At 42.1% G+C, this 15764-nt stretch overlaps 1 protein-coding gene across 2 annotated transcripts in view; it reads left to right on the forward strand.

Moving 5' to 3' along the window:
* Window positions 1–15764, forward strand: part of LOC141092930 (protein tyrosine phosphatase domain-containing protein 1-like) — a 124502-nt gene that overhangs the window by 61565 nt on the left and 47173 nt on the right. The window contains exons 4-6 of one of the 2 annotated variants that reach the window (XR_012232958.1): window positions 3430–3661; window positions 4074–4211; window positions 14229–14825. Coding sequence is in view for 1 of the 2 variants with exons in the window: in XM_073579293.1 (XP_073435394.1) it covers window positions 4074–4211 (138 nt within the window). In the remaining variant the exon portion in view is untranslated. Of the gene's footprint in view, window positions 1–3429; window positions 3662–4073; window positions 4212–14228; window positions 14826–15764 lie in introns of those variants that run through there. The other variant, XM_073579293.1, reaches the window with a different exon arrangement.

Below are 15764 nucleotides of genomic sequence, written 5' to 3' on the forward strand. Positions count from 1 at the left end.
AGAGCATCAGGCATTGGCATTGGATGTCAATTTGATGCTTAGATGCGAATAAAATCGGTTCATCGCCGGAAATTCTGATGACAGACGGATCCCTGGACAAGAAATCTTTCTGCGATTTCGTACCGTTAAAATCGGACCGATTTTTTAATGGTTGTGTGTGACTCCAGCCTTAGATGCTGCAAGCGATAGAGACTTTAACACCTAACGGTCTTTATAGAAGTGAGAACTAAGCCTATTTTTATCCCCACAACACAATTGCACAATGCCAGTGAGTTCTTATGGGAGCCCCTGGAGAGCCAGTGCAATCAGTTCTTGAACAGCACTGGAGGTGAGTATAGGCTGTGTTTATTTTTATAAGAGGGAATAAAGCACGACAGGCAGCAAACAAGAGGACAGCATTGTATGAAGGTGAGAGGCGCCGGACCGGACGGCGACACCCATTGGACCGGACTGCCCCCCGGTGAGTATAATCTAACTCTTTTTTCTTATCTTTCAGGTACATCGGGGGCTTATCTACAGCATTACAGAATGCTGTAAATAAGCCCCTGATGTCGGTGCCGGCAGCTCATATTTGAAAAAAGGGGTGACAGATTCCCTTTAAGCCTCTATGGGTCTCAGAAAATGGAGATACAAGAAAAGCAAAATTTTTTTTTTTTTTTACAAATTTCTGATTTTTCTTTTACCTCATGTTTTGTATCTGTGCAATCGTACCGACCTAGAGAATCATTTTTCCAAATAATTTTTAATGAATAATGAAGGCTGTAAATAAAAAAACAAACAAAAAACAATTGCGGAATTTGGCTTTCCATTACATAACATTATAAAATGGATTGTGGCATTCAAAAGTACAGCTTGTCCTAGGAAAAGCAAGCCCATATGTGGCTATATTGCTGAAAAAATTAATAAAGTTATGCATCTTGAAAGAAGTGGAGGAAAAAACAAAGCGTAAAAACTGAAAATCACCACGTCAGGATGGAATTTACAAGTATAATACATTGCATCAAATATATATATCTTAGGACTAACACAAAGCTAAAAAGATGTTTCCTTTGACGTAGGCAGATAAACTTCTTGCACCAATTCCTCATACCTCAACAAGATATAACAACTTACGTGTTAAATTATTTCTCTTAGACAGCAAAGGTGTGGAGGGGAGAATGACTTACCGTATTTTTCGGACCATAAGACGCACTTTTTCCCCCCAAAATTATAGAGGAAAATGGGGGTGCGTCTTATTGTCCAACATGCTTACAAAACCTGTGGTGGCAGTGGCTGTGCTCTGTGGTGCGGTGGTGTCGGGGCTCTGTGGTGTGGCGGCAGCGGAGCTCTGTGCTGTGTGTGGGGTTTTGCCAGTATTTCAGCAATGCCTGGAAGCCCCCACAGCTCCGTTTTTGTGACGCGTGGGCCTCCGGAAAGATGGCCGCCGGGTGGTATCTCTGGGTGGAGGTGCATCTTCTATGGGACTGCTGTGCTGAAGAACCCTACCCAAGGAGTACAAGACTCACCAGGATTGGGGGGAAGGGGTAAGGCATTTTCCTCCCCCCTGCTGTGTAAGTGAAATAATTCAACACCTAAGGTGTTATATCTTTCCTATGAAATGGTGTCAGCTGGCACTCCTATTTTTTTCTTTTTGGCTGAACTTCTACTTATGGCGTCTGCTTCTTAGTGTACAAGCTGCAGGCTAATTCATCACAGTGGAGGCTTGTTTTTTGTATCTGGGTAGCTTTGGTTCCACTCACAAAGTATAAGTCATATTTATACATTTTTTATTCATTCCAAACATCTGATTGAAAGCGCTGCTTGTCAGATTCTTTTTTTGTTCCCTTATCTGTTCACATAAGTGAATGTGCTGCCGACCAACAATAATTTGTAGGCCTCAATAAATGATGTAGTCAGCCAACACACAAGCATTTAGGCATGTTTGGACCACTGATCAGGAATGATTATTTGTTACCTACGTTCAGATGATCATCAGCCTCTGTAAAGAAAAATTTTTAAAAAGAAATGGTTCTGTCATAATTTGAAACCAGCAGTTTTTGTGCACCAAGCAGCAGCTCTTCCCTCAGAGCTATTCTGCTCGCTGGACAGTTCCTTGCTAACTCAGATAGTAGTACCTGTGTTGTTCCGGGTGGTCTCCACCCTGAGTTCCTGATTGTCTCCACCCCAAGTTCCTAATTGGCTCAAGCCTGTGATCTCCTGATTGAACACCCTACTAAAGGCCCCGTCACACACAGCGATCTTGTGCTGATTTTGTGATGCTACAGAGATCTCTCCAGCGAGATCGCTGTGTGTGATGCAGATCAGCGACCGGCCCCCATGCTGGTTATCGCTGATCGTGCAGCATCAGCCTGGGCCGTTTTTCGATCGCTGGTCTCCCGCTGGCCAGCGCTGCGTGTGGCAGCGAGAGACCAGCAATCAGCGACGCTGGTTTCTAATGTAAACATCGGGTATCCAGGAGCCGCGGCTCCTGGATACCCGCTGTTTACCTTGGAAACCAGCGTACATGCTGATTTCCAAGGTAAACAGCGGGTATCCAGGAGCCACGCGGCTCTTAGATACCCGATGTTTACCTTGGAAACCAGCGTGTATACCGGTTTCCAAGGTAAACAGCGGGTATCCAGGAGCCGCGGCTCCTGGATACCCGATGTTTACATTAAAAAAACAGCGTCCAGTGTCGCTGATCTTGATTGCTGGGGCTGTCTAACGATGTCCCAGCGATCCCATCATGTCGGATCGTTGGTGGGATCGCTGGGACATCGTTATGTGTAATGGGGGCTTTAAACCTGGCACTGCACTTCCTTCCCTGCAAGATTACTGAGCTCCCAGCCTTTAAGGCCCCGTCACACATAGTGAGATCGCTGCTGAGTCCCAAGTTTTGAGACGCAACAGCGATCCCACCAGCGATATCGCTGTGTGTGACATGTATCAGTGACCGGCCCCCTGCCAGGTATCGCTGATCGTGCTCAAACTCTGGACATTTTTTTGATCGCTGAGGTCCTGCTGCGTAGCATGTATTGTCATGTTTGACACCTACCCAACGACCTCGTTAGCGACTCAGAAGCGAGACAAAGGCGTGGATTTGCATTCCCTTTTCCACGCCCCCCCTCTGCTCCGATTGGTGGTCGCTACCACGTCCTGATTGGCGGCCTTGCTTTTAAAATAAGGTAACATAATAGCGCTTCAGTTCTTTGTTCCTGACCGGGTGCGTCCTAGTTTGCAGATCCTAGTAGCGTTCACCGGCTGTGACTCCACATTGTCTCATCTACTATGTCATCTATATTCAACTGTACACCTATACTCTGTGTTCACGATAGGTATAGTTTGGTGTCTAAAATGCGTTGCCATTTTACTTCATTTATAGTATTCTTAAAATTTGGTGCTATCATTGCTCTGGAGTCTAGCTTCTTCCACCTGCTGTTTATCCTCAAGATTCTACTGCTGCTACAGTGTACCGACCTCTGGCTATCTCCTGACTACGATTCCTGCTTGTCCTCCCAACTACACTGCTGCTCCGTCTACGACCTCTGCCTATCTTCTGACTACAATTCCTGCTTATGCTCCCAACTACACTGCTGCTCCGTTACCAACCTCTGGCAATTTCCTGACTATGCTATCTGCTTTTGCTGCCCCTAGTGGTTGCAATGTTACTACTCCAACTCAGGTCAGTCCATTACAAGTTCATTATTGACTGTGCTTTAGTTTGTAGCTATGCAAATTGCCTTTTCAGAGAGGAAGAGAACGCTAACTCCAGTGCCACCTAGGACTTTTAGCATCAATCCTAAAAGTCAATATTGAGCTAGCCTAGTTACCTAGCTACTTTTAACTAGCCTTACCACATGACTTAGGATAAAAGACAAACCTGACACTTTATTGGCAGACACGTGTTTTGGAGTGTTTGCATCTCATCTGTGCAAAACAGGATATCTGATTTCACTGAATAAAAATTGTCTAACAGGGGATATAAGGGTAATGTTTCTTCTTGTGGAGAGCACCAAGCTGGTATAACTTTTAACATTGCCAGGATCACGTTTCATACTTGATTTGTCTCCAATATCACACTTTGTTCTTTACAGTCTCATTCTATAATTTTGGACTGCCTGATTTTGGGGTAGTTTCTGTGCCAAGAATTCTGGATGTCGTCAAAGTTATTGCATTTGCTTTGCAAGAGGGAAGGGTAGCTGTGCACTGCCATGCAGGACTAGGCCGCACAGGTATTTTTTTTTATTAATTTACACTACATGTATTATTTATAAAACTCATGCCTTGAATGAATGAAAAATGCATTTATAGCTGCCTATCCATACGAAATAGTGAAAGTAATATTCATTCTGTTGATCGGTATGGGTAGCAATAGGCCATCAATATGGATTATTCTCATTCTGCGTTTGGGAACAAAAGTACCTCTACAATTTGCTGTAAGGAAAACCTATATAGAGAAGAAATACCAAACAATAAGACCACTATATAACAGTCTACAAATACCATATACAAATAAATCCCACAAAAATGTATTCAAGAAAGGCAAATGTGTATAATAACTTTATTAATCCAAAATCAATAACATGATGAATATTAAAAATCATATAGTGCACAACAGACAAATATAAAACCAAGCAATTAAAAAATAAAAAGTGAGTTGAGAGGATGTGCCAGATTAGTACATCATAAATTCACCCATGGATAAAATTTATGCACAAAAGTCCTCTGTGCACAAAATTTAATTGGATATACAGGTGCTTCTCACAAAATTAGAACATCATCAAAAAGTTAATTTATTTCATTTCTTCAATACAAACAGTGCTTATTTCTGTTGATGATTATGGCTTACAGCCAATGAAAACCCAAAAGTCATTATCTCAGCAAATTAGAATACTTTATAACACCAGCTTGAAAAAATGATTTTGAAATCCGCAAATGTTGACCTACTGAAATATATGTTCAATAAATGCGTTCAATTCTTGGTCGGGGTTCCTTTTGCATCAATTACTGCATCAATGCGGTGTGGCATTGAGGCGATGCGATCAGCCTGTGACACTGCTGAGGTGTTATGGAAGCCCAGGTTGCTTTGATAGTAGCCTTCAGCTCGTCTGCATTGTTGGGTCTGGTGTCTCTCATCTTCCTCTTGACAATACCCCATAGACTCTCTATGGGGTTAAGGTCTGGCAACTTTGCTGGCCAATCAAGCACAGTTATACTGTTGTTTTTAAACCAGGTATTGGTACTTTTGGCAGTGTGGACAGGGGCCAAGTCCTGCTGGAGAATGAAATTTCCATCTCCAAAAACCTTGTTGGCAGAGGGAAGCATGAAGTGCTCTAAAATTTCCTGGTAGACGGCTGCGCTGACTTTGGTCTTGATAAAACTCAGTGAACCTACACCAGCAGATGACATGGCTCAACAAACCATCACTGATTGTGGAAACTTCACACTATACCACTCTTCCTCCAGACTCTGGGACCTTGATTTCCAAATGAAATGCTGTAAATACTTATGTCCCACCAAAAAAATTTGAGAAAAGTATTCAAGAAGTGATACCTTTATTGGCTAACCAGAGAAATTATAAATGAAATGCAAAATTTACTTTCACCTGAAAACAACACCTTGGACCACTGAGCATCAGTCCAGTTCATTTTCTTCTTGGCCCCAGGTTAGATGCTTCTGGCGTTGTCTATTGGTCATGAGTGGGCTTGACACAAAGAATGCAACACTTGTAGCCCATGTCCTGGATCTGTCTGTGTGTGGTGGCTCTTGAAGCAATGACTCCAGCAGCACTCCACTCCTTGTGAATTTCCCCCAAATTTTTGAATGGCCTTTTCTTAACAATCCTTTCAAGGTTGCGATTATCCTGGTTGCTTGTTGCTTGTGCACATTTTTCTACTGCACTTTTTCCCTCCACTCAACTTTCCACTAATATGCTTGGATACAGCACTCTGTGAACAGCCAGCTTCTTTAGCAATGACCTATTGTGGCTTACCTTCCTTGTGGAGAGTATCAATGTCTGCCTTCTGGACATCTGTCAAGTCAGCAGTCTTCCCCATGATTGTGGCACCTACTGAAACAGACGAAGGGACCTTCTTAAATGCTTAGGAAGCCTTTGCAGGTGTTTTTTGTTAATTATTCTAATTTACTGAGATAATGACTTTTGGGTTTTCATTGGCTGTAAGCCATAATCATCAACATTAACAGGAATAAACACTTGAAATAGAATATTGTAATGACTCTATATAATATAGGAGTTTCACATTTTGTATTGAAGAACTGAAATAAATTAACTTTTTGATAATATTCTAATTTTGTGAGAAGTACTTGATCAGCTCCCACATCGGAGGCCAGGAAAAGTGTCACAAAGTGCAACGGGGGTCACAGTTAATGGCGCAACATCCAGGACGCCAATGAAGGAACAGGCAGGTGCATGCACAAGGTGACGGACAACATCCTTGCAGCCATGTTTGAAAGGGGAAGTATTAATACTTGTGCCAATACAAAGATATTGCACTTTATTGTGTACATTCACTCGTAATGGTATATATAATTTTCGTTTGAATTGCATATACATTACTGTGAGCTCTGATGTGGGAGCATGCGTCAGGAGCTGCGTCAAGTAGCATGGTGTCTCTTGATTGTAAGTCTAATCAGCTGTATGTGCCCTACTTATATCGATCACGTCCCCTCCATCTCACTTCCTTATGAAGCAACAGTGAAACACGCTTTGGAATGGTGTGAGGGGAACTGTGGTGTGCCACTTTGGTCAGTATTCATGTATCTACATTGGCAATAGATTAATTGAGTGACTATATTTACCCATGGTGATGTGATCGGGACATATTACAGTCATCAATAGAGTTGAGCGATACCGTCCGATACTTCAAAGTATCGGATCGGAATGGATCGGCCGATCTTAAAAAAAAAAAAAAAAAGTGTCGGTATCGCCGATTCCGATACCGGAAGTCCCATTCAAGTCTATGGAACTTCCGGTATCGGAATAAGAAAAATCCTGTTTTTCCCTTGTACAGCCTCTCTGGGGTCTGTACGGGCCTTTCGGGGGGCTGTGCCGGCCTGCCAGGGGGTCTGTGCAGGCTCCGGTGGTCTGTGCCGGCCTGCCGGGGGGCTGTGCCGGCCTGCCAGGGGGGCTGTGCCGGCCTGCCGGGGGGCTGTGCAGGCTCCGGGGGGCTGTGCCGGCCTGCCGGGGGGCTGTGCAGGCTTCGGGGGTCTGTGCAGGCATCGTCCGATGGGACTACAAGTCCCATCGGGCGATGCCTGCTACCATGACAGTGATTGACACATTAGCCAATGATGGGACAGTAGTAGTCCCATCATCCGGCTAATGTGTTGAATGTAAAAAAAAATAAAAAAAAAAATTACATGCTACATACATACAACATGCATACTACATACATGCTACATTCATACTACATACTACATACATGCTACATTCATACTACATATATACTACATGCAACATACTACATACATACTACATGCAACATACATACTACATATATACTACATGCATGCAACATGCATACTACATGCTACATACATACTACATATATGCTACATACATACTACATATATACTACATGCATGCTACATACATACTACATGCTACATACATACTACATATATACTACATACATACTACATACATACTACATGCATGCTACATACATACTACATGCTACATACATACTACATATATGCTACATACATACTACATATATACTACATACATACTACATGCATGCTACATACATACTACATGCTACATACATACTACATATATACTACATGCATGCTACATACATACTACATGCTACATACATACTACATATATACTACATACATACTACATGCATGCTACATGCATGCTACATACATACTACATGCTACATACATACTACATATATACTACATGCATGCTACATACATACTACATGCTACATACATACTACATATATACTACATGCATGCTACATACATACTGCATGCTACATGCATGCTACATACATACTACATACATGCTACATACATACCACATATATACTACATACAATACGTTCATACAATACATACATAGACATACAGTACATATAACATAGAGTAACATACTTACCAATACTTGTCACATTGTTCCCCGAAGCCATTGTCTTTTACGGAATAAATATTAACATAACAAACCACAAAAATACTCACCCACGATCCGAAGCAGTCCACGAGTGTGTCCCATGACGATCTTGGGTAGAGAACTGCAGCATCAGCTGTTGCTGCCGTTCTCTACGGGCTGCAGGAATCCAATGACGGAAGGTAGGTATCCTTCCGCACTGTATTCCTCCGCCACTTAAAAAAAAAAAAAAAAAAAGTCCCTAGTCTCACTTTATGCCATTGCTGTGTGGGAAATTCCCACACAGCAATGGCATAAAGTGAGACTAGGGACTTTTTTTTTTTTTTTTAAGTGGCGGAGGAATACAGTGCGGAAGGATACCTACCTTCCGTCATTGGATTCCTGCAGCCCGTAGAGAACGGCAGCAACAGCTGATGCTGCAGTTCTCTACCCAAGATCGTCATGGGACACACTCGTGGACTGCTTCGGATCGTGGGTGAGTATTTTTGTGGTTTGTTATGTTAATATTTATTCCGTAAAAGACAATGGCTTCGGGGAACAATGTGACAAGTATTGGTAAGTATGTTACTCTATGTTATATGTACTGTATGTCTATGTATGTATTGTATGAACGTATTGTATGTGGTATGTATGTAGCATGTAGTATGTATGTAGTATGTATGTAGCATGCATGTAGCATGCAGTATGTATGTAGCATGCATGTAGCATGCAGTATGTATGTAGCATGCATGTAGTATGTATGTAGCATGTAGTATATATGTAGTATGTATGTAGCATGTAGTATGTATGTAGTATGTATGTAGCATGTAGTATGTATGTAGCATGCATGTAGTATATATGTAGTATGTATGTAGCATGTAGTATGTATGTAGTATGTATGTATGTAGCATGCATGTAGTATGTATGTAGCATGTAGTATGTATGTAGCATGTATGTAGCATGTATGTAGTATGCATGTAGTATGTATGTAGCATGCATGTGTTATGTATGTAGCATGCATGTGTTATGTATGTAGTATGTATGTGTTATGTATGTAGCATGCATGTAGTATGTATGTAGTGTTTTTTTTTTTTTAACATTTAACACATTAGCCGGATGATGGGACTACTACTGTCCCATCATTGGCTAATGTGTCAATCACTGTCATGGTAGCAGGCATCGCCAGATGGGACTTGTAGTCCCATCGGACGATGCTTGCACAGACCCCCGGACATCAGCACAGCCCCCCGGCAGGCCGGCACAGCCCCCCGGCAGGCCGGTACAGACCCCCACAGGGTGCACAGACCACCGGCAGGCCGGCACAGCCCCCCGGCAGGCCGGTACAGACCCCCACAGGGTGCACAGACCACCGGCAGGCCGGCACAGCCCCCCGGCAGGCCGGTACAGACCCCGGGCAGTCCACACAGCCCCCCGGCAGGCCGGCACAGCCCCCCGGCAGGCCGGCAGAGACCCCCGGAAGGCCCGAAATGACGGCGCATCATGATGCGCGCACACACCGCGCATCATGATGACGTCAGGCTGACAATCAACTTTGAACTTCCGATTCCGATGCCGACTTCCGATATTGAAAAAATATCGGAAGTCGGTATCGGAATTCCGATACAGCAAGTATCGGCCGATACCCGATACTTGCGGTATCGGAATGCTCAACACTAGTCATCAATCACACTATATAATCTCAGCTAGCATTATTCTTATGGTTTCTTTATACATTGCATTTCTTCTATTCTGACATGAGATATATATATATATATATATATATATATATATATATATATATATATATATATATATATATATACACAGTACAGACCAAAAGTTTGGACACACCTTCTCATTCAAATAGTTTTCTTTATTTTCATGACTATGAAAATTGTAGATTCACTCTGAAGGCATCAAAACTATGAATTTACACATGTGGAATTATATAATTAACAAAAAAGTGTGAAACAACTGAAAATATGTCTGATATTCTAGGTTCTTCAAAGTAGCCACCTTTTGCTTTGATTACTGCTTCGCACACTCTTGGCATTCTCTTGATGAGCTTCAAGAGGTAGTCACCGGAAATGGTTTTCCCACAGTCATGATGGAGTTCCCAGAGATGCTTAGCACTTGTCAATCTGCGGTCCAGCTCACCCCAAACCATCTCGATTGGGTTCAGGTCTGGTGACTGTGGAGGCCAGGTCATCTGCCATAGCACCCCATCACTCTCCTTCTTGGTCAAATAGCCCTTACACAGCCTGGAGGTGTGTTTGGGGTTATTGTCCTGTTGAAAAATAAATGATGGTCCAACTAAACGCAAACCGGATGGAATAGCATGCTGCTGCAAGATGCTGTGGTAGCCATGCTGGTTCAGTATGCCTTCAACTTTGAATAAATCCCCAACAGTGTCACCAGCAAAGCACCATCACACCTCCTCCTCCATGTTTCACGGTGGGAACCAGGCATGTAGAGTCCATCCGTTCATCCTTTCTGCGTCGCACAAAGACATGGTGGTTGGAACCAAAGATCTCAAATTTGGACTCATCAGACCAAAGCACAGATTTCTTCTGGACTAATGTCCATTCCTTGTTGCCTGTCCTTAGCAGTGGTTTCCTAGCAGCTATTTTACCATGAAGGCCTGCTGCAAAAAGTCTCCTCTTAAGTTGTAGTAGAGATGTGTCTGCTGCTAGAACTCTGTGTGGCATTGACCTGGTCTCTAACCTGAGCTGCTGTTAACCTGCGATTTCTGAGGCTGGTGACTCGGATGAACTTATCCTCCGCAGGAGAGGTGACTCTTGGTCTTCCTTTCCTGGGGCGGTCCTCATGTGAGCCAGTTTCTTTGTAGCACTTGATGGTTTTTTCCACTGCACTTGGGGACACTTTAAAAGTTTTCCCAATTTTTCAGACTGACTGACCTTCATTTCTTAAAGTAATGATGGCCACTCATTTTTCTTTACTTAGAACTTGTATTATGGCAAGATAAAAAGCAGCTAACAGTCTATTCAGTAGGACTATCAGCTGTGTATCCACCATACTTCTGCACAATGCAACTGATGGTCCCAACCCCATTTATAAGGCAAGAAATCCCACTTATTAAACCTGACAGGGCACACCTGTGAAGTGAAAACCATTTCTGGTGACTACCTCTTGAAGCTCATCAAGAGAATGCCAAGAGTGTGCAAAGCAGTAATCAAAGCAAAAGGTGGCTACTTTGAAGAACCTAGAATATCAGACATATTTTCAGTTGTTTCACACTTTTTTGTTAATTATATAATTCCACATGTGTTAATTCACAGTTTTGATGCCTTCAGAGTGAATCTACAATTTTCATAGTCATGAAAATAAAGAAAACTCTTTGAATGAGGTGTGTCCAAACTTTTGGTCTGTACTGTACATATATATATACACACTTTGCACAGTGCACTTTACTTATGTAGTGATATTTTTATCAGCATTATGCGTCATATTGATTTATGCACAAAGCACTTTTTGAGTCTGTTAAGAAAGGTAAATTGTATAAATGCTTGGTGTTATGAATGGGTCACTGAGGAGAATGGCAGGAACAGGCTAAGCCACCAGAAGACCAGAGAGGTTGGTAACTAAGCGGATTGCAGACCCCTGATCCTATCCGCACAACTAGCAGTAGCCGTGGAGCGTTCCTACGATGCCCTAGACGCTTCGTCACAGCCGGAGGACTATCTAAGCCTAAAGACAGAAAGATGAAATCTAAACTGCCCCGGAGCTGATCCCCAAAGGAATAGACAGCCCCCAAACATATATTGTTGGTGAGACAAGTTGAGACACAAACACAGGCAGAGAACAGACTGAGCAAACGGTGGGGCCCAAGCTGTCTAGACAGGACAGAAAAAGATACTGTCTGCAATCATGCACAAAACCCTGAAAAAGTCCAACACTTCTGATATACAATAAAACCTGAGATCACAAGATCTCACCCCCGCTAGATCAGCACTCTGGTATAAACTGGCAGTAAGCAAAAAGATACTAACATAACAGGGGACTGAATAAGCTGCAACATATGAAGCAGGGCCCAGCGCTGCCCCCAGCAGGGAGCACGCTGAACCCTAGCAGCAAAGCAAAAAAAAGACACAACCAGATTAGATGCAAAGGATTAGCAAAACAATCACTTAGCTGAACATGCAGATCAGGCAGGGGACAAAAGAGCTCCAAATGCACACAGAGGAAAAACTCACCAGCAACCTTCAAGAGCAGCCAGCTCCATAATATGCTCCCAGCCAGCAATCCCAGATTCCCAATTATCATCGTCAGGTGGAGAACCTCCATCCACCTGGACAGCTCCACTACTCTCAGTAACCAGCAGAAGGAGTTTCGGCTCAGAAATCCGAGCAAGGGAGTTCACAACAGCTTGGTCTCCAGTCCTTTGGTTTATTCATGAAATATTCAATGCAATTCTATATTTACATATCTAGCTGAATTCTATTACATTTTGTGCACAGAACACTTTTGTGCATAAATCTTTTCCATGGGTCTAATTATGATGAAGTAATCTGGCACATCCTCTTCTCTCACTTTTTATTTTTTAACTGTTTGGTTTTATATTTGTCTATTGTGCAATATATGCTTTGTAATATTCATCATGCTATTGATTTTGAATTAATAAAGTTGTTATATACAGTACATTTGCCTCGTATGAATACATTTTTGTAGGATTAATTTTCTGTAAGAGTCTGCTTACAGGGAGAAACCGTAAATGAATACCAGTCGGTAAATATTCCCCTATCGGCAGTCATTTAATAGTCTGTTTACATAGAAGACCGTGGTAAATGACGCCCACTAAATGGTCGTTAATTTGTTCAGTGCTTATAGACTGCCATTGCCCTTTCAGCCGATGTATGTGCATTGTGCTTATTCTTCGGGTGATTAGCAGCCTGCTTACTCTGAAAAATTATCGTAAAATGGCCATTCTTAAGATTACACCTTTACAAAAATACTTCAATGTAAATGCAACTTTACTGAACTATGTTATAGAAAATAGATCAGTAGATATCCAAGTAATGTGGGTGTCATAATTATAGAAGACCCATGGCCAAGTTTCTGTCCACCCAACGTGCCCAATCACAGATTCATTTATTTCCTGTTTTGTTTTAAATAGGACCTGCCATGTGAAAAAATGCTATTAACCCCTTAGTGACAAAGCCAATTTGGTACTTAATAACTAAGCCAATTTTTACAGTTCTGACCACTGTCACTTTATGAAGTTATAGCTCTGGAACGCTTCAACATATTCCACTGATTCTGAGATTTTTTTTTTTGTGACATATTGTACTTTATGCTAGTGGTCAAAATTTCTGCTATATAACTTGCATTTATTTATGAAAAAACGGAAATTTGGCAAAAAGTTTGAAAATTTTGCAATTTTCAAACTGTTAATTTTTGTACCCTTTAATCAGAGAGTGGTGTCACACAAAACGGTTAATAAATAACATTTCCCACATTTCCCCCTTTACATCAGCGCAATTTTGGAAACAGTTTTTTTTGTTGGTTGACTAGCATGTTACTAGCATTTTTTCACATGACGGATTTCATTTAAAGAGGATATGTCACCAGTTTGGGCATGTTAAACTGGCCACGTCGTGGAACTGTGGCTGCAAAGCTAAATAAAACATATTTTTTATTTTTTCATTTCTCCTCTCCATTGTGGAGATATTGGCTTGTAAAGCTTAGGCTATAATTTTATATTACAGTTCAATTGGGAGTTAGCAGAGATTTGACTTTGCGATGTGCACTTCTTCCCCTGCATGAGGTTGACCAATCATATGGAGGTAGTGTCACGCAGGATAGAAAAGAACATGACCTCCTCTCCTCTGATCTTCAAATTCTGCATAGATTGAGATAGAGCAGAGCTGAATTATGAATCATTACAAACACTTCCAGACCTAATCTCACTGGAGTCAGTGTGAAGGAAGTGTGAAAGCTGACAGCACTGAGATGAGATATGCAAGGCTTTGTAATGATACATAACTCAGCTCTGCTGTATTTCTATGACAGGGATCAGCCTCTGCCACAAACTGAATTATACTGTTTCTTTGAGAGACTATGCTCCACTCTGATTTGTGTGCACTTTGACTAGATCTTTTCCACCCTGCAGCATGCTGTGTGTTGGTTTGAACAAGCAGGAAATGATGGTTCAGGAAATGTTGACGTAGGCTCGTGCCTGAGTAAAAGAGACAGGACAATAAGCGTGTCCTGACACTGAGAGACTGGTGAATGAACTAACGGCTTCAAGGGAAAAGATAGTGCTCGATTACAGCAGGATTGATCACCAGTACCGTGTCAGAAGGAAAGAGTCATATTGCACAGCCAAGATGGTTCTCCTAAAGCACCTGTTATTTGAGAGAAAAAACAATGCTGTGGTACCAGTAATCTCTCAGCATTGAAAGTGGGAATGAGACTTGCCCACACACGGACGAAGACAGATCCTTCAACCTGAAGGCAGAGCACAACACAACAAACTCAGTTCCTCTACATTGTGACCAAGCAGAAGCAATCAGACTTTCTCCTAAGTGCTATAGAACTGTGCGGGTGACACCGCTGTTCAATTGTGCTAGGGTGTAGAGCAGAGTTCTTTAGCAAGAGTGCAACCCGATTATCGGAAGCCAGGTTAGAAGTTGGAAAAGAATTGTTTGTAGAAATTGTTTATACTGTTTGTATTGAACTTTGCATTGCCATAGTGCTGTTAGTCTTATTTTCCGGCATATAGAGCTCTGTCTTTTAATAAAGCCGGTGTTTTGTTTCTGCCTCCTCATCTACTGTACCGTATTTGAGTCCTGCCCAGTGGTGTCATTCTGTCACCTCTACATGTCCACAGGAGCTGTAGAATTTTATTAGGAAAGAAGGGTGTGATCTTTTCTCGCCTGCATGATGTTGCTTGCTTATGATTGGTCAACCTCATGCAGAGATAGACGTACACGCACGCAAAGACAAATCTATGGTAACGTCCAGTTGAACCATAACCTAAACTTTTTAAGCTAATATCTCCACATTGGAGAGTAGAAATTAAAAATAAAAACAGTTTTACTCAGTTCTGCAGTCACAATTCCATGATGTGGTATTCTGCCACCGATGTACATAGGTGAGAGAGATGTGTTTGAGGGATGAGAGCACATATCGCATCTAATAATAAATAATAATCTTTATTTTTATATAGCCCTAACAAATTCCGCAGCGCTTTACAGTTTGCACACATTAGCATCACTGTCCCCAATGGGGCTCACAATCTAAATTCCCTATCAGTATGTCTTTGGAATGTGGGAGGAAACCGGAGTGCCCGGAGGAAACCCACGCAAACACGGGGAGAACATACAAACTGCTTGCAGATGTTGTCCTTGGTCTGATTTGGACCCAGGACCCTAACCACTGAGCTACCGTGCTGTACACGCAATGGTAGGTAGTGTTAATCGCCTTCCTCCCTCCTATTCTTGACCACCTGCACGTTGTTAATCTGGAAAGGACGATGCAGTGATGAACTTTAACATGTTTTATTCACAGTATTTTGAAGAAATTAGGTAAAATGTCAGGAAAGATGAAAATGAATGAAAATGTCAGGAAGATGAGGTAGAATGTGGAGGGTGGAGGATAGAGGTGACATTAGAATCTTCTCTTCAGTCCTGATGCACAGGCTGCA

This window comes from Dendrobates tinctorius, unplaced genomic scaffold, assembly GCF_039654945.1.
Source record: "Dendrobates tinctorius isolate UK_male_01 unplaced genomic scaffold, ASM3965494v1 ptg000062l, whole genome shotgun sequence".
Lineage (NCBI taxonomy): Eukaryota > Metazoa > Chordata > Amphibia > Anura > Dendrobatidae > Dendrobates > Dendrobates tinctorius.